This window comes from Phyllostomus hastatus, unplaced genomic scaffold (assembly GCF_019186645.2).
Source record: "Phyllostomus hastatus isolate PE091 unplaced genomic scaffold, TTU_PhHast_1.1 phas_contig_948, whole genome shotgun sequence".
In the NCBI taxonomy this organism is placed as follows: Eukaryota; Metazoa; Chordata; class Mammalia; order Chiroptera; family Phyllostomidae; genus Phyllostomus; species Phyllostomus hastatus.
The window spans coordinates 2129390-2153562 of NW_025333993.1; the positions used below are offsets into that span (position 1 = coordinate 2129390).

The following is a 24173-nucleotide window of genomic DNA, read 5'->3' on the forward strand; positions in this document are numbered from 1 at the left end:
CTGGGCTCTGCCCCAGGGCTCAGCAGGCCTGAGTGGCACAGACAATCTGACCTGTGCAAACGGCCCCTGCAGGAGCACCACAGCTCAGAGTGTGGACGTCCGGAAGTGAGTGGTGGGGCCACGGGGCCGGGAGGTCACCGGGGAGTGGCAGCTCTTCCTTTCAGGGCGTTTTCTACCAAGTGCAGAATGCACTGCTCAGACGTGCGGGCTCCTGCTGTGGGCTCCCGGGAGGCGCAACCCTCTGCCTCCTCAGAGTGGGGACAGGGTGCTGAGATCAAGGCAGGCTGGGTCTTCAGGAGGGACACCCCTGCCTATAGCCATGCCTAGGGTACCCCAAAGTTCGGGGCACATGGAGCCGAGGAGGTTACGCCGGCAGAGGACAACTGCAGTACTGTCAGGGCCTCGGGGTGAAATGGTCCCCCAGAGGAGCAGGAGCCCACCTCTGCACCCGTACCTGTCTGTACACTCACTCACTCTGTGGCACAAGGCATGTCACTAGCAGCAGGTGGCAGACACGCAGTTTCCAAGCTGTTATGCCACAAAGTAGGGGTGTCCTACCACAAGGAGCCCACCACGGTACCTTCCCAGACACCCTGGCCCCCAGGCCAGCCCTCCGCCCACAGGTATCTATACAGGTGTCTCTGCACCTTGCTCGGCAGGTCCCTAGAGACACTTGTGCGTTACAGAGTGGTCCCTCGGATACTCATGAGATTTGTACACTGGCTTGAATGTTGGGGGTCCTGGAAGTGTCCCTGCCAATGTGACCGCGCAGGCCTGTGTGTCTCTGGGCCAGCTGGCGTTAACCTGTCCCGATGTGGAGACAGAAGCGGAATACCTGGAATGCCCAGCGACCTCCTAAGCAGCAGAGAAACACAAGTCTGGAAGCAGGAGCAAGGAGGAAAAGGCCAGAATGACAATAAAGGTGTTTGGCAGAGTCTGGCAGGGACGCGAAATGGTTAACGCTGAACTCTCGCTCTCAGAGACACACAGACAGAGCCCCCCACCCCCCTGGGGACCCGCCCCCCACCACCCGGACCCAAACTGGACAGGGGACCATTCACTGGTGGGAGCTGATGGGACTCTCTGGGGGGCCACTGCCCCTCCCACCTAGGGCCACCCCCGGCTGGGGAGGACGCCCCCCACCCCCTGAGGGCGGCCACAGAGCTGGTTTTCCAGAGAGGCCCGGGAGCCTCGGTGGGGAAGGGCAGCTGGTTTTCCAAATCACGAACTTCTGTGATCACTTTGTTATTTTTTAAAAAGCACGACTGGCACGATTTCACGATGAACACCAGCGGATGCTGGACACGACACGAAAGAAAAGACACGTCAAGTCTCGGTCACGGCTCTAAGGCAGACGTCACATCTCTCACGGGACGAAAGTGGGACACGCCGACACGCTGCGCGCTGGGAGGCGGGCGCACGCACGCGGTCCTCACAGCACCGTGGCCTGGGACGACGATCTCCGGGTTCTCGATGTCCCTTTTGCTCTGGACCATCCTCAGCTCCAGCTGGGCCGGGCTGGGCTTCTGTCTGTCCCCGGCCTGGGCTGCAGAGCACACAGAGCGTGAGCGTCGGGGGCAGAGCAGGCCCACAGACCCCACTCCTCAAGGCCAGGGTCAGGGGGACAGAGGGAGCCAGAGGGACCCCGGTCACAGCAGAATCGGTCACACGTCACCACAGTGGAGCGGGTGCCGCCTCCTCCCCACCCTCGGCCCCAGGCCCCCAGACGCGGGAGGCTCTCAGGAGCGCGAAGGGTGCCCGTGGGCCCTGCCCGCGGTACCTTGCGCACACTTGATGGTCCGCTGCAGCACGTGGTGCATGGCCGACACCGTCTTCTCACAGGCCACCTGCAGGGAGGGGGAACCGCTGTGCCCCCCATCTCGCCCAGGCCCGCCGGCCCCCCATGCCGCCCACAGCCGCCTCTGAGAGTGCCGTCTGCGCCGAGTCACGAGGGTGCCGGCTTGGCGGTCATCCTCCAGCTGGCCACGCCTCCCCCCCCCAGCAGAACAGAGCTGAGCGGACGCCTGCTTAACACAATCAACTGCCCCTCCGGACCGCAGACAGCTCTGGGGAGGGGCTGTGACTCAGGACCAACGATACTGTCTGGGCCCGTAGCGGGCGCTCAGGAAGTGTTTCTGGGATGAACGAAGTACAAAAAAACCAACATGGAGAGACCTCCTGCTCCAAGGTCGGCCAAAGCCATTGCTCTGAGTCTCCCAGTCAGACCTGGAGCTCAGCAGGGGCTAGGGAGTCCGACAGAACTCCATCCTGGAACCTGGGGGCCCAGCGGCGAGGCCTTCTCTGGGCACCACGGTGCCCCTGCCTGGACCACATGGAGCTCCTGTTGTTGCCAATGAAGCGGGCAGGCCTGCGTTCACAGCAGGCTGGCCCTCGGGGCAGGCAAGAGAGGGCTGACAGTGGCCAGAGAACAGCACAGTGTTGCTTCCACTGGTAGGCGGCAGAGGAGGCACCCCCGGGCAGGCTTTGCACTACACAAACTCGGAGCCCAACACTCAGATGTGCTGGGGAGGCACGGACCCCCCGCCCTGGGTGCCCTGCAATGACGGCTTCAGGGGAATCCATTCCCAGGTCCCGACCGCCGAATTCTCCCTTCCTTGAGGGGACCCAACCAGACAGAGGCCTGGCTCCTCTCTCCCACCAGCCCCTGTACCCCCAACTGCCCTTCCCGCATCAGGCAGTGCAGGCCTTGCCCGCCCGGCACCTCTACGAGGCTCTTGGAGGACAGAGAGGCTGTCAGCCGACGGGGCATCAGACAGGACTTCTTAAGACACTGCGAAACTGCACGCGGCACTGAGGACGTGGAAGAATGCGCCCCGAGTCCTGAGCTGCGCTGTGGGCCGCCCAGGAGGGACCACGCCCCGATTTACTCCTCAGCCCAGGGACTGCGTTCAAGGGCGCGCTCACAGGGACCGCTCTGCTGGGAGAGGCTCCCATCACTGGTGCTGCGGCACCTCGGTCCTGAGCAAGGGCCCCGGGTTTCAGCGCCGGACGGTGAGGAGGGGTGGGGCTGCGACTCCACCCAGACGTGGCACATGACACAGGACCCCTGCCCGCCCAGGGCCGCCCACCTCTAAGCTCACGGTCACCCCTGTCTCCCTCCAGCCCTTTGGATGTGGTGACCACTCCCCACAGTGATGAACAGATCAACTGGTGGGGGGTCAGGGGGTGGTGTACCCCGCTGACCTTGAGGTTGTTGGGGTGCTTGTGTGTCCATGCCAGGAGCATGGCAGCAAAGAGGTCCCCGGTGCCCACGAAGACGGCGTCTACCTTCCGAATGTCCATGCGGATGCGCTCGGTCACCACGGAGCCGTCGGGGTGCCCTGGAGATAGCACGGCACACTGGGACCCCGGACCCTCGCCAGCAGAGCGCCCGCCCAGGTCCGGGCCCCCGTCTGTCCTCCTCCCCCCTCGTCCCCCTGCACTGTGCGAGGTGGGTGATGTCACCCTGCGGCGGCTCGCCCGGACAGAACCCAGGGCTCAGGGCCTGCCGGCTGCTCCCAACGCCCCACAGTGGCTTCACTGTCCCAGGGGAGGAAGTGGACAATGGCGAGTGTCCCGAGCGGCTGCAGTCAGGATGGCCTCAGGGGACCCTGCATGGCCGACAAGGGGCCGGCTCACGTGGTCTTCAGAGGGAGCCTGAAGGACCACGGTGCCTAGAGCTGGAGGGACCCTGTGAGCTCACTGGGGGTGAGGTGTGTATGTGAGTGTGTCAGGGCGTGTGTGCATGTGTGTTCTTGCACACAGATGAGAGGGAGCGGTGAGAAGGTGCCCGCGGGGCTGCTCCCACGGCAGGAGTGGGACCCCGGCCTCCTGAGTCACGCTGACGCCGGGCATGGAGCGCCCACCCAGGCGGCACTCCCGCTGGGGAAACAGGAACACGGGGAGCAGGAGCACGAAGCACCTCCCAGCCCCACCCACCCCACCCCCAAGAGGTCGGCACCAGTCCAGGCCCCGTAGGGGGGTCAGGCATGTGGACCCCTGGTTTCCTGGCAGGGCTGCTCCTCACGACCCCCATATGGAAGTCGGGATGTGATTCTTGTGCCGCTGGTGCCGTCCTGGCACTGAGGGCTGCTCTGCGGGTGACCAGGGGGGAGGTATCGGCACCCCAAGCTCCACTGTGTCCCGGCTGATGGAAACCCTCCCCCATCTGCTTCCGGTCTCCCCCTTTCTCAGGACGAGGCAGGGTGGGGAGTGACGGGAACTAAGGGAAATGACTGCCTGCTGAGTAAGGGGTGCTCATCTTCCCACTGGTCCCCACGCCTTCTCAGAGGCGGGCAGGGCAGACAGCGGAAGGGCAGGGTGGGAGGGAGGGTGTGGTGGGGCGGGCGTGGGACTCACGGGTCCTCTGGCTCCCCAGGACGATCAGGTAGTCGCTGCCCCGCGGGGAGGGCAGGTCGGAGCTGGTGATGACCACTGTGTCAGGGGCCCATGGAGTGCAGCACGTCCATCACCTGCCGGGCACAGGGAGTGCGTCGGCCACTCCTGAGTCACCTGCCACAGCACAGGCCATTGCTCCTGCACCCCACCCCGTGAGCCGGAACGGCCAGGTGCGGCCAGCACTCACAGCCCCTCATGCACTCTCACGGGGTCCGGCCTAACGGGAGGGAGGCAGCAGGGGCTGAGAACCTGGGAGCCTCCCCTGACCGGCCCTTGCCTGTTCAGTGACAGCTTTGCCGAAATGCGTTTTGCCAGGTGAAAGCCACTGTCCCCATCCCCTCTGGCTTGAAGTCTGAGGGCACACACCCGCCAGCCCCCATCTGCACCCCACGGGTGCCCATCTCCTGGACAGAGGTGCCAACCAGGCTGGGCCCACTGTGCTTCCTCATCCGGGCCCCACACAGAGCAAACACCAAGCAACAACAACTCCCAGCACCCATCCACTCTGGGAAGCCACTCACGCGCTCATTTATTCATTCAACAAACACCTGCTGCCATGTGCCCAAGAACTCGGTGGGGCTGGAGGCTTCTTGCCCTCCAGGGCACAGTGCCTTGTGACAGAATACCCACTGAGGTCAACTCAGGTCGGGACAGTGCCAGCTGAACCAGAGCAGGGGCCAGGCCTGGACACAGCTGGGGCCGGTGCGGGAGGGCCAGTCGCAGGCAGCGGGCATATTGCCAGCCTCCCACGGGGCTAGCACCAGCGGGCCAAGCCACACAGGCCTCCCGCCGTCGTAGGGAAGGCTCCTACGCTGGCCCTGGTCGTGCACACACATTCGGAATTTCCGGTGCGGGGGGCACTAACGTGGACTCCCAGTCACGGCCCCTCGGCCCAGGCGCCTGCTCACCCAAGTCCCGGCGAGGAAGCCGAGTCCCTCCCCTGTGAGCCCAAGGCTTTGGGCTGCGAGTCACAGAGCAGCGAGGGACCGCCCTGTAGTAAGGGCTGCAGGAGGACCCGTCTGTCTTGTGGGCTGCCCCGAGCAGTGCCTGTGAGGCTGCAAGTGGGCACCCTCTGCCTCAAGCTGCGTGTGAGCTCTGGGGGGGGTGCCTCCCACATGCATGTGTGCACACACACACACGCATGCATACATGGGCAGGCCAGCTGCCCAGCACCCACCCTGGGCCCGGACCTGTGGGGGGTGCGTGACCTGTCTCCTCTCATTCTCATACCAAGGGGTGCCTGTACCCACAGACTGCTTCTTTCCTGCCCCAGAGTCATCTGGCTCGGACGCCCTCCAAGTGGGAGGGCTCCCCACGCTGCAGCTCTGCCACGGCCACTCCTCATTAGCCCAAACCGGGCTGCTGTGACCAGCAGAGCTGGCCTCGGGTTAACCAGACCCCACGAGCACGAAGCTGCAAGTGAGGGAGCGGCCGAGCGACCAAAGAGAAATCTGCAGTGCATCCCCCAACCCTGTGGATAGCCAACTGGAAGCTGGGATGCTGGCCACTGAGGGTGCCCGTCTCCCACCTCCACGGGCACGTGGCTGTCCCCTCCCCACTGTGATCAGTCCCTCTGTCCCACACCAGCACCTGGAAGGTCTCCTTACCGCTAAGGCTTCGTCCTGGCTGTGGATCTTCCTGCCGCTCAGTAACCTGAAGGACAGGCGGGCACGGGTGAGGCATCCCTCGCCAGCTGGGTCCTGCCTGTCACGTTCCCAGAACTGCACCGGGACTGGTGCCCACCCCCAGCTGCCCCAGGGAGCTGACTCAGAGCCTGCTGGCCATCACAGGCCATCACGGACCAAGTGGCCACCACAGGGTGTCTGGGGACTGGTTAAGAGTAAACTTTAGTTTTAAATGGGGACCCCACATCACAGGGCAGGCTGAAGTTCCAGACTGCGGTCCATGTGCACACGCAACAACACGAACAACAGGGACACCGCCCCCTTCGTGACCATGTCACGGCACACGGGGCCAGCAAGGGTGACTGGGGGTGTGGGAGAGCTCTGGCGTGACCACCTGTACCAGCTGGCATGGACTCTCTACCGTGTGGCCCGTGGCAGCCATGTGCCAGAGCGCCACTCCCCCCTCGGTGTCCCCAAGTGTCCCACTGTTCAAGAACACAGCTGGAGCCGGTGTGACAGGCACAGGGAGTCAGGGTGAAGTAACTGCACGCGACCGTTGACGGCCGGAAGCCAGGTCGGCCGGGGCCCCTCGAGACCCTGGGGTGGGACCTTCCGAGGAGCTGAACGCGAGCCCCAGAGGTGGTCTGGGGACTCTTCCTGCACTGTCTGCGTCGCTCTCCCGTGGGGAGGTCTGAAAGCTTTAGCTGTTTCTAGCCACTTACTCAGCTTCAAACTGGTTAGGGGTTATGATGTCTGCAACGGGCACGACCTTCTCTTTGTACACCAGTAGGAGGTCCTCCGGAACGTACTGCGGAGAAAGGATGCAGGGATACAGGCTGACACTGATGGAGGAGGAGGAGGAGACGAAACCCAGCATGCGGGCCCAGGCCTGCGGCCCCCACGGGAAACCGGGCACCAGACCGCGGAGACGGGCAGTGCGTGGTGACCCGAGGGCTCCGAGGATCCCGGGAGGCTCGGGTGCGCCCCTTCCTCCGCCAACACCCTCGGGTGCCCCGAGGGGCTCGGGGTGGCCACTCCAGGGCGTCCTGCCCACTCTGCCCACTGAGGGACGGCAGGCTGTGGCCCACTGCCTATCCCGGTGCCTGCCTGTGCGTGGCTCACAGGCTGAGAGCCATTCTAACACTTTTTAAACGTTGGGGGACAAGTCAGAAGAAGAGTGATGCTTGGTGACACACGGAAATGGCAGGAAATTCAAATCTGCGTCTGTCTGGGAAGTTTTGTTAGGAAACGACCCCCGTCCCTATGGTTTGTGAAGTGGCTGCTTTGGCTGCAGCAGGGAATGCGTGGCCCCGAGACACCGACTCTCTGGCTCTCTGGGGAAAGCTCCTCCGCCAGCCCCGCCCGCCCCCCCCCCCCGGACCAGGCCCCGCCTCCCCCCAGAGCAGCGCCCCACCCAGGAAGGGCGAGGAGCCCCGCCCTCGGACTGGCAGCAACAGCTGTGCTTGCCACACCTGTTACCTGCTTGCAAGAAACGACTAACCATAGAGCCTTCGCCATCCCACTTGTCCCCCATCACCGGGTCACACACTGCGGGAACACAAAGGGCATCTCGTCAGGTCTAACAATTAACATGGTGTGGGACAGAGTAACAGGAGAACAGCAAATTTAATTTCATGCATACAGAGCCCCATACAGATGTGAGATCCAAAGGCTGCCTGGCAGCTCAGGTCTGGAACCGTCCGGAGCTGAGGGTCCGGAGGAAGGCCAATCAAGGGGAGGTGGGAGGAGCGGGTGTTTGATACTCAGATACCTGCGCTGCAGGTGAGTCTCAGGTTGAAAATATGGATACACACATACATATACATATACCATTATATGTATTTTTATATACACATATTGCTGTCTGTCTGAACCAGACTCCCTATCTAAATGCTTTCAGGTAATTAAGGGAAAGGTGAAAGTTCCCCCCCATCCTCAGTGCGCTCGCCCCTCACCCATCTCTCCCCAGCAGACCTCACCCACCAAGCTGCGCCCTGCTCAGGCCCTCCCAAGGTCCCGCCCTCGTGCGGTCCCGCCCGCCTGTCAGGTGACCTCGCAGATATAGGGCGGAGGGCTGTCTGCTCTCGAAATCATACTTGCCTAACTCCCTTCCTGTTTGCAGCTCCTCTGTGCCTGTTGTCCCAACATGAGCGATACACAGGTGGGATTGGGTGCGCCCTCCGCCACCAGGCCCCGCCACGGCTGAGATCCAGGCCATCGCCGACCAGGTAGGTGGGCTGGGTCCTACAGAGCCCGGGGTCGGTCTGGCCCTGTCCGCAACGGGGCGGCGCCCGCCGGAACGCGGAGATCTTGGCTGAAATGTGCGCACTTGGGACGTGGCCCGTGGGGCTAGGCTGGGACAGGGACAGAGGAGCCTCGGCTTCTGGGGACCAAGCCATAGAGCGCTCAGGGGGAAGGGCCTGGCATGCTGGCCCTCGGGCGGTGAAGGGGAAAACCAGAGACCAGGAGAAGGAGCAGGTGGGGTGGAGGTTAACAGTCAGTGAACCTGGGGAAGGTACGCAGTGACCCTAAACTTACACTCCTTGTGTAAGTTTGAAATGAGCTCCAAATAAACATTGAAAAACAAAACAGAAACCAGACAGCGCTTGACCCCTGCGCCTCAGTTTCCTTATCTGTAAAGTGGGCACCACTAAGGTGCTTTCACAGAAGGTTCTGGCCAAGGTGGAATGGTAGGGCCGCAGGAAGGCTTGAGGAGAAGACCACAAGCAAAACAAACCTCTTTCTCCTGTAAGTCTCCTCCCCTGCTTTGTCTTCCCTACCCCGAGGGAATGCTGCGAGCCCCCCGTCTTTGCCCTGGTGGTTTAGACCAGCTGACCACAGCACAGGCTGTTGAGTCAGTCCCAGGAGACTTCAGCAAACAGGAATTTGCAGGGATTGCAGGGTGAGCGGGCTCCGAGGGAGGTGCCTCCCGCCCCCCCTCCCCGGCACTGCTCACAGAGCCCAGCTATTCCTTGCTGTTCCCGGTTTCCCAAACTTAAGAAGGGCGGGAAGAGCCTGCTCTGTTCCTACCTGACCCACCTCCCTCCCGCCCAGAGCTGCCCCAAGTGCTGTCTCCTTCCCATTCATACCCCCCGGGAGGTCCCCTCCCTGAAGGTGCAGGGTGGCCTCAGTGACTCATTTGCTTGTGACAAGGGTGATCCTCCTTGGCTCCCAGCAGCTAGCCCGCCTGCTGCAGCTGCCTTGACTCAAGTCCTCGAACCCTCTAGAACTAGTCTAGGCACTCCAGCCAAAGCCAGCGTGCTCCTATGCCTACTGATTCATCTAGATAGCAGGTTAGATTGTAAATGAAGAAAAAAAATTTAAAAACCTGCTTTCTCCTACCTCCACAAAGATGCTCAGTTAGTAAGAGGGCAAGATCCTGGGAGACGGGACTGAACCACACAGAGGATGGATTCCTGCTTGAGATTCGGGGCTGGGATCAGCCTCTGCCCAAAGGCACGACATGCTCCGACGTCCCCTGGAAATGCAGGACGGCACCCTTTACCTGCAAAGCACTTTCTCGGTGCCTTCTCTGTTCCAGGAGAATTTAGCAACAGCCAAAGTGCCCAGTAGGGGGCAGTTAAGAGAATTAAAGCTCATCCGTAAAATGAGAGATTAAATCTAAAATTAACCTGTTAAACATTGCAAGCTGTTTCAAGTTTTTATTGTTAAAAAAGGAACTATTTGCTCTTTGCTTTTCTCTCTTAACTATATTAAGTTAAAAGAGAAAAACAGGGTGTAAACTTGTCTTGGGTTGACCAAAAAGTCTACTTAGTTTTTTTTCTGTAAAATAAAAGACCCATTTTTTCATTTTCACCAATACCTTTATTGATTTGCATATTTGGAGTATGTCGGCTATCTCCCGGGTGGTAGAACGTTGATTGTTCTCAGTTACCGTCTCTATCTGATCGCCGTCAACTTCGGCTGGTCTCCCCCACCGTGGAGCACGCCATCCGGTGAGACGTCTCCAGCAGGAAACCTTGCAAACCACCTTCGACACGTTTGATCAGTCTCGGCCCCTTCTCCATCCACAGCTAAGCACTACTAGAGCCATCGTATAGAAAAAAAAACCAAACGAACTTTTTCGCCCGCCCAATAGTGTCATAATAGTGAAAAAGTAAAAATTTCTGACACCTAGAAAAGAAAGGGCAAGTGAGATACTGAAATCATTCCTTTGAAACTTTGGTGGAATTAAGGAATTTTTTGCTGTACTTTCTCATTAGTGCGAACAGTTGAACATGTCTCCTCCATTGCAAGGAACAATCGTGTTGTAGAAAAATCTGCAAAGGGCCCTGGCTGTGTGGATCAGTGGACTAAGTGCCCGCCTGGGAACCAAAAGATTGCTGGTTCGATTCCCAGTGTCAGGGCACATGCCTGGGTTGCAGGCCAGGTCCCCAGCAGGGGGTATGCATGAGGCAACCACACATTAATGTTTCTCTCCTTCTCTCTCTTCCTTCCTCTGTCTAAAAAGAAATAAATAAAATCTTTTTAAAAAATTATTTAAACAAAAAAAGATAAAATCTATAAAGGGCAGGGCCTTAGAGGTCAATTTTGCAACATTGAACGTCAGGTAGACAGAAGCTCATGCGCCAGGCACTTCCTCTTGCAGGAAGGGAGCCACTGAGTTTTCCCTTCTGGCCCAGTCCCCCAGGTGAAGTCCCAGCTGGAGGAGAAGGAAAACAAGAAGTACACCCTTTTCAAGGCTGTGGAGTACCAGAGCCAGATGGTCGCGGGGGTCAACTACTTCATCAAGGTGGAGTGTTGGCTACATGGGTGCTCGTGCAGACCCCCTGGGTAGTGGGGGGGCATGTAGGTGCTGGGGACAGGGTGTTAAAGGGGGTCCCGCGGCAGTGCCCAGCTTCAGGGCATCTGTCCGCTCTAAAGTGCTGTGCGTGCACCCACGCAGGCCTCCGTGGAGGAGGGGACTGAGCCTTCAGGCAACTGAGGGCTCTGACGGAGCGAACGTGGGGATGCCAAGGGTGCTGGTTGGGGCGATGGGTGTCTGCTATGCCCGAGGGAGGAAGATGGGAATGTCACCCACTTAGGGTGCAGATGCCCGAGGGGCACTCGGCCTCCACGCACCCAGGGGCTTTCTCACACCATCTAGGCGAGTCTGGGGACTTGAGGCCAGAGGCGGCACCTGCCTCCCTCCCTCACTCGACTCTCTTTGCAGGTTCAAGTTGAAGATGATGCCTTTGTACATATTCGAGTGTTTGAAAGTCTCCCCCATGAAAAGAAGCCCTTGGCCTTTGCACGACTACCAGACCAACAAGACCAGGCAGGACGAGCTGGCCTATTTCTAGTTCTGGACTTTGGACTGAGCCCATTGTCCACGTGGTCTTCTGTCCTCTTTGATTACGTGTCTGTAGGGCATCAGTGACCGATGTCTCTACACTGTGCCACTTCATGGAGGGGCTGCTCTGCACCAAGCTGGTGTCTGTGCTTCTGGCTTTAATAGTGTGATTTTTCTCTCAATCAGTGGTCTTCACTAAATTGCTTTCAAGGAGAGCTTATGTCAGCTCTAAATACATATATTTTAAAGTCTTTGCAAAATTTCCTCCTTTGATTTGGATTTTTTTTTCTTACATCTGAAACCATGATCACCATCTAGAAGTGTTCAGATCTGTCTACAACCTTTCACGGCCCACGCACTGGCCTGAGCTGGCTGGAGACCCCTCTCCACCTGAGGAGGAGAGCCCAGCGGGGTCTCTGCAGGTCACCGGCAGTGGGCGGCAGACGCAGGGTTCCGGGAGTCTGTTCCCACCTCAGCTCTGCACACCGTGGCCTGGACTCGCTGTCCCGTCTCCCGGGCGTGGTTTCCCCCATGAATAAAAGGATTCTCGAGAACCCGACTCTAGACTGCTAGCTCTAGATGTGCTCCCAGTCACACACTTTACGTTTTCGTGGCGATCCACGGGTGCGAGGACCTGGCAGGTACCCAAGTGTTGTGCAAAAGGCACTGGCAGCTGTCCCAAGCACCATCAGCCCTGGGCGGCTGTCGAGCTCATCTGTCAAGCGGAGCTGCAGGTGCCTAAAGCCGGAGCATCTTCTGAGAGCACGTGTGTTAGCAGTGCCTTCCGATTCGGCAGGGGGCAGGGCCCGTCCTGGCGGTTATCCCACCAGTTGGTCTGCCCTGCGTGTTTGTGTAAAACAATTAGAAGGGTACCCCGGACATAAGACTGAGGGCTGGTGAAGTATCTGTCTGTGTGCTTCGTACTAAAATGATAACGGCTCGCTTTCCTTCCGTGAGCCCACCGGGGTGCCGACCCCCCTTTCTGCACGCTTGTACGTGGCCCTCTTACTAAACCCTCCTCAGGTCACTGGTCGTGCCGTCTATTTCCCCAGCGCCCAGGAAGACAGTGGTCAAGGGGCCGTCGCACCTGAGAGTCACAGGCCATATGGCTCCAGCTGCCCTGGCCACCTGGGGATGACCTACAAGGGTGGCAGGGTGGGTAGGACCTACTGGGCTAGCAGAGCCAGAGCTGTCCCTACCCCAGTGTGAAGGAACTCGAACCCAGAATTGGCAGTGACCTGGGATCTGTGACCAGAGCCGGGCCTCAGAATCTGGCAGGGATGGGCCGGGAAAGGGAGGCCCCCAGCCCTGATCACTCGTAGGGTCTTGCAGGGGCCCCGAGGGCCCAGAGTCCCGCTGCCTGGGACATCCAGGGCAGCGCCCAGGACGGAGACCGGTGGGAGCACAGGTGAGAGGGGACCTGGGCCTCGGAGAGCAGGGCAGGCCGTTCCTTTAAGAGGGGGACATTTAAGGGGCAGCAGCAACTATGGCTTGGTTCACGCACTGTAGCTACTGCACAGGTAATCCTGTGGAGGAAGAAATCCTCAGGCTTCACCACAGCCGCACGGAAATGTTCATTTGTGGAGGACCGTACGGGAATGGGGCAGCGCATGCGTGCCTCCACAATGCCGGCAGGCGTCTCGCGTGTACAGACACGTCTGCATGCTCACGTGTGCAGGGCTGGTCGCCACGGAGCCAGCGGAACCACCACCCGAAGCTCACAGAGACCGAGCCCCTCACAGCCGGGACCCTGGGGCCGTGGGCTTTGTTCCCGGGCAGCATTACACCCCAGGAAGCCTCCAGAACCCGAGTTCCTGCCCCCAAGAAGGGCCGGGAGAGTGCTGGCCGGGCTCCAAGCCGGCACCTCGGTCAGCCTGTCGGTCCAGTTCTGCAATCACTGTTCAAATGCCGACTCAAGTTCCCAGGTAGCACTCAAAACCCCCCCCAGGCCTACGTGGAGGTCAGGAGTCCTTCCCAGTTCCCCACACGTGAACATCCACACCTTCCATCACCAGGGGCCAGGGTCACGGCGTCAGCCCCCAGCCTGCCGGCCCCCCTCTCCGTCCAGGTGACCTGCAGGCCGATGTCTCAGCCAGGGCAGGTGACCCGAGGCCTCAGGAGGGCGTCTCCCTGCAGAAACGGGCTTCCTGTCTCGCAAGGACTGGACCTTGCCCCTTGTAGGGGAGGGGGGTCTGGGGGGAGGGGAGGCCGCAGGCTGGGGTTCCACTCGCCACGACCCCCCCGAAGTGGAGCTCAGAGGTGGGCGGGCAGCCTTGCTGTGAGTGCGGAGGCTCTGCAGGGCTCAGGCAGTGGGAAAGCTTTTGTTTTTTTTATCTTTAAAAGATTTTATTTTTTTTTAGATAAGAAGGGAGGGAAAGAAACATCTATGTAAAAACATTGACTGGTTTCCTCTCACACACGCCCCAACTGGGGACCGAACCCACAACCCAGGCAAGTGCCTGACTGGGAGTCGAACCCCTGACCCTTTGCTTTGTGGGACGACACCCAAGCAAGCCACACCAGTCGGGGCCAGTGAGAAAGCTTTGTAAACACCTGTTTACTCTGTCAGCATTTCAAAAGAAAATTCTAGGAGAAGCCTCCCATCGATATAGTTTTAGAATGTTCTCTAAGCCAGACCTGAAGTCACTCATCGGTCTGTCTTGCAAACAGAATGCACCCCGTCGTGTGGTGAGCCTACACCGCTAAAGAAAGGCGGGAATGCGGTTTGTAAGACGTTGTTTAATCAGTTAAACAGAAGACATTTGCACCGAGAATAAACTGCAGACGTCCACAAGAAGACACATGCACTACGAGAACAGTGAGCCCCCGCCCACCCAGCACGCAGCTCGTCCCGTGGGGCTCCCGCAGGGCCCCTGCACTCCTGTACGTCACCGCAGACGGTGGGAGGTGGCGTGCGGGAGAAACCGGTGAGCTGTGCTGTGGGTGGGCAGAATCCAGTTTGGGGGACGACGTGGCTCCCACCCAGACACAGAAAGCCAGGCCACACTCACAACGCCCCTGGCTGCACAGAACCCGCCCTGCCCACTCACAAACTCCTCTCCCCTCCCTCCTTCCAGCCCACGCAGGTACCGGGAGGCTCCCAGGGGGAGACGCGTGTGGAGGGGGCCCCAGGACCTGGGTGGGGGGGGTGGAGAAGGGAGACAGGGATGCTTGGCCATTCCGGCTCCGAGTACAGTGCAGTCACTCAGTGTCTCTGATTCGCATAGATGAGGACCCCAGGGCCGGGGCAGCAGGCGGGCCCATCCAAGGGCAGGCAAGTCTGAGCAGCCGGGCGTGCGGCAGAGGCCGGCGGCCAGTTGGCAGAGGGGCCTGCAGCTCCCACGTGTCTGTCACACGGATGTTGGCGGCGGGGCGGCGACCCCATTCCATCAGGACTCCGGCGTCACGGTGCAGGCCGTGTGCTCTGGCCTGCGACCTCAGGGGTCAGACACCCCCCCCCCCACCTCGGGGCAGGTGTCCCAAGCCCGGCTCAGTCGCTGCAAAATTAAACGTTGTGAAGGTTGGTTCTGACAAGGGTGAGAGCCGGACAATCAAGAAAGCACGGTTTCCACAGTCGCTGACCAGTCTTACACAGGTGAGGCCGACTGACATGGTCACCGCAGCAGGACGTGGGGACCACCGCAGCCTGGTTCACAAACAAGGGAGCCCACTTGGTGCTGCCTCCTGCTGGCCCGCAGGAGGACTGAAACGCTGGGCAGTGCTGAAGCCTGCGCCCTGACCACCACCTCCCGCGCCAGCCCCACCGGTCGTCTGCGGGCCACTAGGCCACCTCACAAAGCACAAACAGGAAAGGTCAATTCTGACTTGGACCCGACCTGCGTGCAAAACCTGCCAGGGGCCGTGGCTGACTCCTGGGTGGGACACTGCGCACGGAGGAGGCTCTGGGGCCTCTGCAGCCTCCGCTGTCCCCGGAGACCCACGGGGACGGGCAGGTGTGGAGACAGGCCGGGAGAGCACAGGATCAGCGTGGGGACACGGAGCTCGGCCTCCCACAGGAGCTCGAGGCGTCTCCCTGGGAGCCCCACACTCCCAGGACACCCTCGGGGTCCCCAGCTGGCCCCCTCCCATCACGGAGAGCCCGGCTCAGACTCCTCCTGTGGAAGCTTTGCCGCCACAGGGCACGGACAAGCCCAGGAGGAGCCCGAGTCCCTGGTCCCGCTGAAGCTGTGTGGGTGGAAAAAGTCCCATCCGTCTGTGTGTAATAAACACAGGGAAGTACGAGAAGGACACCTCACGGGGGCCACGCCTCTGCAATGAAACCACAGAGCCAAGAACCGCGTCGTGTCGGCAGAGCACGCTTCCCTTCCAGTGCGCTCCGTGTGCGCACACGGACCAGGCCCAGCACCAGCACCGTGTCTCCCGGGGGCGTTTTCACCATCTCTCGGGAGACAGACACACTTGGGCTCTTTCCCCAGCCCCACACTGGCTCCTGCTATTAATGTGAAGGGAGCGCGCTTCCTCCTGGAGCCCCACCGCCACACCTTCCCTTCCCCGTCTTCGTCTTCCTCACCAGCAGCCAGGTGACTCCTGGGCTCTCAGAACCCCCACACACCCCCAGGCTCACGACCACGGCAGCAACGGGCTGTGGCAGCTCATCCAGGCTTCCCTGTGAACCGGCCCCCGGGACCCCTTCTCGCTGACGTTCCACTGAACCCAAGCAGCCCCCACCCGGGCTCTCGCCTGTTGCTGCTTCTGTCCTAGGCCCTTCCTTGTTTCACGGTCCCAGCTTTAACAAACATCCTCTCAGAGTCAAAACTAAAACAAAACAAGGACCAGAAACCTCTTCCCGTCGGCCGGCTCCCCCAGCTCTACTTGGCAGTGGTGGTAACTTCTGTCACAGGCGCTGCACCGGCCCAGGGCCCTGGGAGACTCTGGCTGGTCCCTACTGCCCCCTGCTGGGCTGCGGCCACTCCTTCCTCCTCCTGGCCCAGTGGGCCTGCAGGGACCAATGGGCTGGGCTCTGCCCCAGGGCTCAGCAGGCCTGAGTGGCACAGACAATCTGACCTGTGCACAGGCCCCCCACAGGAGCACCACGGCTCCGAGTGTGGACGTCCGGAAGTGAGTGGTGGGCCACGGGGCCGGGAGGTCCCCGGGGAGTGGCAGCTCTTCCTTTCAGGGCGTTTTCTACAAAGTGCAGAATGCACTGCTCAGACGTGCGGGCTCCCGCTGTGGGCTCCCGGGAGGGGCAACCCTCTGCCTCCCCAGAGTGGGGGCAGGGTGCTGAGATCAAGGCAGGCTGGGACTTCAGGAGGGACACCCCTGCCTATAGCCATGCCTAGGGTACCCCAAAGTTCGGGGCACATGGAGCCGAGGAGGTTACGCCGGCAGAGGACAACTGCAGTACTGTCAGGGCCTCGGGGTGAAATGGGTCCCCCCAGAGGGAGCAGGAGCCCACATCTGCACCCGTACCTGTCTGTACACTCACTCACTCTGTGGCACAAGGCATGTCACTAGCAGCAGGTGGCAGACACGCAGTTCCCAAGCTGTTGTGCCACAAAGTAGGGGTGTCCTACCACAAGGAGCCCACCACGGTACCTTCCCAGACACCCTGGCCCCAGGGCCAGCCCTCCGCCCACAGGTATCTACAGGTGTCTCTGCACCTTGCTCGGCAGGTCCCTAGAGACACTTGTGCGTTACAGAGTGGTCCCTCGGATACTCATGAGATTTGTACACTGGCTTGAATGTTGGGGGGTCCTGGAAGTGTCCCTGCCAATGTGACCGCGCAGGCCTGTGTGTCTCTGGGCCAGCTGGCGTTAACCTGTCCCGATGTGGAGACAGAAGCGGAATACCTGGAATGCCCCACGACCTCCTAAGCAGCAAAGAAACACAAGTCTGGAAGCAGGAGCAAGGAGGAAAAGGCCAGAATGACAATAAAGGTGTTTGGCAGAGTCTGGCAGGGACGCGAGTGGTTAACGCTGAACTCTCGCTCTCAGAGACACACAGACAGAGCCCCCCCACCCCCTGGGGACCCGCCCCCCACCACCCGGACCCAAACTGGACAGGGGACCATTCACTGGTGGGAGCCGATGGGACTCTCTGGGGGCCGCTGCCCCTCCCACCAAGGGCCACCCCCGGCTGGGGAGGACGCCCCCCACCCCCCAGAGGGCGGCCACAGAGCTGGTTTTCCAGAGAGGCCCGGGAGCCTCGGTGGGGAAGGGCAGCTGGTTTTCCAAATCACGAACTTCTGTGATCACTTTGTTATTTTTAAAAAGCACGACTGGCACGATTTCACGATGAACACCAGCGGATGCTGGACACGCACGAAAGAAAAGACACGTCAAGTCTCGGTCACGGCTCTAAGGCAGACGTCACATCTCTCACGGGACAAAGTGGGACACGCCGACACGCTGCACGCCGGGAGGCGGGCGCACGCACGCGGTCCTCACAGCACCGTGGCCTGGACGACGATCTCCGGGTTCTCGATGTCCCTTTTGCTCTGGACCATCCTCAGCTCCAGCTGGGCCGGGCTGGGCTTCTGTCTGTCCCCGGCCTGGGCTGCAGAGCACACAGAGCGTGAGCGTCGGGGGCAGAGCAGGCCCACAGACCCCACTCCTCAAGGCCAGGGTCAGGGGGACAGAGGGAGCCAGAGGGACCCCCGGTCACAGCAGAATCGGTCACACGTCACCACAGTGGAGCAGGGTGCCGCCTCCCTCCCCACCCTCGGCCCCAGGCCCCCAGACGCGGGAGGCTCTCAGGAGCGCGAAGGGTGCCCGTGGGCCCTGCCCGCGGTACCTTGCGCACACTTGATGGTCCGCTGCAGCACGTGGTGCATGGCCGACACCGTCTTCTCACAGGCCACCTGCAGGGAGGGGGAACCGCTGTGCCCCCCATCTCGCCCAGGCCCGCCGGCCCCCCCATGCCGCCCACAGCCGCCTCTGAGAGTGCCGTCTGCGCCGAGTCACGAGGGTGCCGGCTCGGGCGGTCATCCCTCCAGCTGGCCACGCCTCCCCCCAGCAGAACAGAGCTGAGCGGACGCCTGCTTAACACAATCAACTGCCCCTCCGGACCGCAGACAGCTCTGGGGAGGGGCTGTGACTCAGGACCAACGATACTGTCTGGGCCCGTAGCGGGCGCTCAGGAAGTGTTTCTGGGATGAACGAAGTACAAAAAAACCAACATGGAGAGACCTCCTGCTCCAAGGTCGGCCAAAGCCATTGCTCTGAGTCTCCCAGTCAGACCTGGAGCTCAGCAGGGGCTAGGGAGTCCGACAGAACTCCGTCCTGGAACCTGGGGCCCAGCGGCGAGGCCTTCTCTGGGCACCACGGTGCCCCTGCCTGGACCACATGGAGCTCCTGTTGTTGCCAATGAAGCGGGCAGGCCTGCACTCTCAGCAGGCTGGCCCTCGGGGCAGGCAAGAGAGGGCTGACAGTGGCCAGAGAACAGCACAGTGTTGCTTCCACTGGTAGGCGGCAGAGGAGGCACCCCCGGGCAGGCTTTGCACTACACAAACTCGGAGCCCAACACTCAGATGTGCTGGGGAGGCACGGACCCCCCGCCCTGGGTGCCCTGCAATGACGGCTTCAGGGGAATCCATTCCCAGGTCCCGACCGCCGAATTCTCCCTTCCTTGAGGGGACCCAACCAGACAGAGGCCTGGCTCCTCTCTCCCACCAGCCCCTGTACCCCCAACTGCCCTTCCCGCATCAGGCAGTGCAGGCCTTGCCCGCCTGGCACCTCTACAGGCTCGCGGAGGACAGAGAGGCTGTCAGCTCACGGGGGATCAGACAGGGCAACTTCTTAAGACACCGCGAAAATGCACGCGGCACTGAGGAGGTTGAAGAACGGCCCCGAGTCTGAGCTGGGCTGGGGGAAAGCCCAGGAGGGACCCCGCACCCCGATTTACTCCTCCGCCCAGGGACTGCGTTCGAGGGTGCCTCACAGGGACTGCTCTGCTGGGAGAGGCTCCCATCACTGGTGCTGCGGCACCTCGGTCCTGAGCAAGGGCCCCGGGTTTCAGCGCCGGACGGTGAGGAGGGGTGGGGCTGCGACTCCACCCAGACGTGGCACATGACACAGGACCCCTGCCCGCCCAGGGCCGCCCACCTCTAAGCTCACGGTCACCCCTGTCTCCCTCCAGCCCTTTGGATGTGGTGACCACTCCCCACAGTGATGAACAGATCAACTGGTGGGGGTCAGGGGTGGTGTACCCCGCTGACCTTGAGGTTGTTGGGGTGCTTGTGTGTCCATGCCAGGAGCATGGCAGCAAAGAGGTCCCCGGTGCCCACGAAGACGGCGTCTACCTTCCGAATGTCCATGCGGATGCGCTCGGTCACCACGGAGCCGTCGGGGTGCCCTGGAGATAGCACGGCACACTGGGACCCCGGACCCTCGCCAGCAGAGCGCCCGCCCAGGTCCGGGCCCCCGTCTGTCCTCCTCCCCCCTCGTCCCCTGCACTGTGCGAGGTGGGTGATGTCACCCTGCGGCGGCTCGCCCAGACAGAACCCAGGGCTCAGGGCCTGCCGGCCGCTCCCAACGCCCCACAGTGGCTTCACTGTCCCAGGGGAGGAAGTGGACAATGGCGAGTGTCCCGAGCGGCTGCAGTCAGGATGGCCTGGGGGGACCCTGCATGGCCGACAAGGGGCCGGCTCACGTGGTCTTCAGAGGGAGCCTGAAGGACCACGGTGCCTAGAGCTGGAGGGACCCTGTGAGCTCACTGGGGGTGAGGTGTGTATGTGAGTGTGTCAGGGCGTGTGTGCATGTGTGTTCTTGCACACAGATGAGAGGGAGCGGTGAGAAGGTGCCCGCGGGGCTGCTCCCACGGCAGGAGTGGGACCCCGGCCTCCTGAGTCACGCTGACGCCGGGCATGGAGCGCCCACCCAGGCGGCACTCCCGCGGGGAAACAGGAACACGGGGAGCAGGAGCACGAAGCACCTCCCAGCCCCACCCACCCCACCCCAAGAGGTCGGCACCAGTCCAGGCCCCGTGGGGGTCAGGCATGTGGACCCCTGGTTTCCTGGCAGGGCTGCTCCTCACGACCCCCACATGGAAGTCGGGATGTGATTCTTGTGCCGCTGGTGCCGTCCTGGCACTGAGGGCTGCTCGGCGGGTGACCAGGGGGGAGGTATCGGCACCCCAAGCTCCACTGTGCCCCGGCTGATGGAAACCCTCCCCCTATCTGCTTCCCGGTCTCCCCCCTTTCTCAGGACGAGGCAGGGTGGGGAGTGACGGGAACTAAGGGAAATGACTGCCTGCTGAGTAAGGGGTGCTCATCTTCCCCACTGGTCCCCACGCCTTCTCAGAGGCGGGCAGGGCAGACAGCGGAAGGGCAGGGTGGGAGGGAGGGTGTGGTGGGGCGGGCGTGGGACTCACGGGTCCTCTGGCTCCCCAGGACGATCAGGTAGTCGCTGCCCCGCGGGGAGGGCAGGTCGGAGCTGGTGATGACCACTGTGTCGGGGCCCATGGAGTGCAGCACGTCCCATCACCTGCCGGGCACAGGGAGTGCGTCGGCCACTCCTGAGTCACCTGCCACAGCACAGGCCATTGCTCCTGCACCCCACCCCGTGAGCCGGAACGGCCAGGTGCGGCCAGCACTCACAGCCCCTCATGCACTCTCACGGGGTCCGGCCTAACGGGAGGGAGGCAGCAGGGGCTGAGAACCTGGGAGCCTCCCCTGACCGGCCCTTGCCTGTTCAGTGACAGCTTTGCCGAATGCGTTTTGCCAGGTGAAAGCCACTGTCCCCATCCCCTCTGGCTTGAAGTCTGAGGGCACACACCCGCCAGCCCCCATCTGCACCCCACGGGTGCCCATCTCCTGGACAGAGGTGCCAACCAGGCTGGGCCCACTGTGCTTCCTCATCCGGGCCCCACACAGAGCAAACACCAAGCAACAACAACTCCCAGCACCCATCCACTCTGGGAAGCCACTCATGCGCTCATTTATTCATTCAACAAACACCTGCTGCCATGTGCCCAAGAACTCGGTGGGGCTGGAGGCTTCTTGCCCTCCAGGGCACAGTGCCTTGTGACAGAATACCCACTGAGGTCAACTCAGGTCGGGACAGTGCCAGCTGAACCAGAGCAGGGGCCAGGCCTGGACACAGCTGGGGCCGGTGCGGGAGGGCCAGTCGCAGGCAGCGGGCATATTGCCAGCCTCCCACGGGGCTAGCACCAGCGGGCCAAGCCACACAGGCCTCCCGCCGTCGTAGGGAAGGCTCCTACGCTGGCCCTGGTCGTGCACACACATTCGGAATTTCCGGTGCGGGGGCACTAACGTGGACTCCCAGTCACGGCCCCTCGGCCCAGGCGCCTGCTCACCCAAGTCCCGGCGAGGAAGCCGAGTCCCTCCCCTGTGAGCCCAAGGCTTTGGGCTGCGAGTCACAGAGCAGCGAGGGACCGCCCTGTAGTAAGGGCTGCAGGAGGACCCGTCTGTCTTGTGGGCTGCCCCGAGCAGTGCCTGTGAGGCTGCAAGTGGGCACCCTCTGCCTCAAGCTGCGTGTGAGCTCTGGGGGGGGTGCCTCCCACATGCATGTGTGCACACACACACACGCATGCATACATGGGCAGGCCAGCTGCCCAGCACCCACCCTGGGCCCGGACCTGTGGGGGTGCGTGACCTGTCTCCTCTCATTCTCATACCAAGGGGTGCCTGTACCCACAGACTGCTTCTTTCCTGCCCCAGAGTCATCTGGCTCGGACGCCCTCCAAGTGGGAGGGCTCCCCACGCTGCAGCTCTGCCACGGCCACTCCTCATTAGCCCAAACCGGGCTGCTGTGACCAGCAGAGCTGGCCTCGGGTTAACCAGACCCCACGAGCACGAAGCTGCAAGTGAGGGAGCGGCCGAGCGACCAAAGAGAAATCTGCAGTGCATCCCCCAACCCTGTGGATAGCCAACTGGAAGCTGGGATGCTGGCCACTGAGGGTGCCCGTCTCCCACCTCCACGGGCACGTGGCTGTCCCCTCCCCACTGTGATCAGTCCCTCTGTCCCACACCAGCACCTGGAAGGTCTCCCTTACCGCTAAGGCTTCGTCCTGGCTGTGGATCTTCCTGCCGCTCAGTAACCTGGAAGGACAGGCGGGCACGGGTGAGGCATCCCTCGCCAGCTGGGTCCTGCCTGTCACGTTCCCAGAACTGCACCGGGACTGGTGCCCACCCCCAGCTGCCCCAGGGAGCTGACTCAGAGCCTGCTGGCCATCACAGGCCATCACGGACCAAGTGGCCACCACAGGGTGTCTGGGGACTGGTCAAGAGTAAACTTTAGTTTTAAATGGGGACCCCCACATCACAGGGCAGGCTGAAGTTCCAGACTGCGGTCCATGTGCACACGCAACAACACGAACAACAGGGACACCGCCCCCTTCGTGACCATGTCACGGCACACGGGGCCAGCAAGGGTGACTGGGGGTGTGGGAGAGCTCTGGCGTGACCGCCTGTACCAGCTGGCATGGACTCTCTACCGTGTGGCCCGTGGCAGCCATGTGCCAGAGCGCCACTCCCCCCTCGGTGTCCCCCAAGTGTCCCACTGTTCAAGAACACAGCTGGAGCCGGTGTGACAGGCACAGGGAGTCAGGGTGAAGTAACTGCACGCGACCGTTGACGGCCGGAAGCCAGGTCGGCTGGGGCCCCTCGAGACCCTGGGGTGGGACCTTCCGAGGAGCTGAACGCGAGCCCCAGAGGTGGTCTGGGGACTCTTCCTGCACTGTCTGCGTCGCTCTCCCGTGGGGAGGTCTGAAAGCTTTAGCTGTTTCTAGCCACTTACTCAGCTTCAAACTGGTTAGGGGTTATGATGTCTGCAACGGGCACGACCTTCTCTTTGTACACCAGTAGGAGGTCCTCCGGAACGTACTGTGGAGAAAGGACGCAGGGATACAGGCTGACACTGATGGAGGAGGAGGAGGAGACGAAACCCAGCATTCGGGCCCAGGCCTGCGGCCCCCACGGGAGACCGGGCACCTGACCGCGGAGACGGGCAGTGGGTGGTGACCCGAGGGCTCCGAGGGATCCCGGGGGAGGCTCGGGTGCGCCCCTTCCTCTGCCAACACCCTCGGGTGCCCCGAGGGGCTCGGGGTGGCCACTCCAGGGCGTCCTGCCCACTCTGCCCACTGAGGGACGGCAGGCTGTGGCCCACTGCCTATCCCGGTGCCTGCCTGTGCGTGGCTCACAGGCTGAGAGCCATTCTAACACTTTTTAAACGTTGGGGGACAAGTCAGAAGAAGAGTGATGCTTGGTGACACACGGAAATGGCAGGAAATTCAAATCTACGTCTGTCTGGGAAGTTTTGTTAGGAAACGACCCCGTCCTATGGTTTGTGAAGTGGCTGCTTTGGCTGCAGCAGGGAATGCGTGGCCCCGAGACACCGACCCTCTGGCTCTCTGGGGAAAGCTCCTCCGCCAGCCCCGCCCGCCCCCCCGACCAGGCCCCGCCTCCCCCCAGAGCAGCACCCCCACCCAGGAAGGGCGAGGAGCCCCGCCCTCGGACTGGCAGCAACAGCTGTGCTTGCCACACCTGTTACCTGCTTGCAAGAAACGACTAACCATAGAGCCTTCGCCATCCCACTTGTCCCCCATCACCGGGTCACACACTGCGGGAACACAAAGGGCATCTCGTCAGGTCTAACAATTAACATGGTGTGGGACAGAGTAACAGGAGAACAGCAAATTTAATTTCATGCATACAGAGCCCCATACAGATGTGAGATCCAAAGGCTGCCTGGCAGCTCAGGTCTGGAACCGTCCGGAGCTGAGGGTCCGGAGGAAGGCCAATCAAGGGGAGGTGGGAGGAGCGGGTGTTTGATACTCAGATACCTGCGCTGCAGGTGAGTCTCAGGTTGAAAATATGGATACACACATACATATACATATACCATTATATGTATTTTTATATACACATATTGCTGTCT

The 24173-nt window shown here is 61.5% G+C and overlaps 1 protein-coding gene and 2 pseudogenes across 1 annotated transcript; 1 reads left to right on the forward strand and 2 right to left on the reverse strand.

Annotated features, from left to right (window-relative positions):
- Nucleotides 1–1337: 1337 nt before the first annotated feature.
- Nucleotides 1338–7675, reverse strand: LOC123827935 (annotated as a pseudogene).
- Nucleotides 7676–7913: 238 nt separating this feature from the next.
- LOC123827936 lies at nt 7914–11412 on the forward strand (annotated as a pseudogene).
- Nucleotides 11413–17527: 6115 nt separating this feature from the next.
- On the reverse strand, nt 17528–23959 carry LOC123827937 (pyridoxal kinase-like). Its single transcript, XM_045852378.1, is given in 8 exon segments — nt 17528–17832; nt 18070–18136; nt 19493–19629; nt 20647–20759; nt 22265–22336; nt 23034–23119; nt 23809–23855; nt 23950–23959. Coding segments are annotated over 8 exon segments (645 nt in total). The 3' UTR covers nt 17528–17719.
- Nucleotides 23960–24173: the final 214 nt, after the last annotated feature.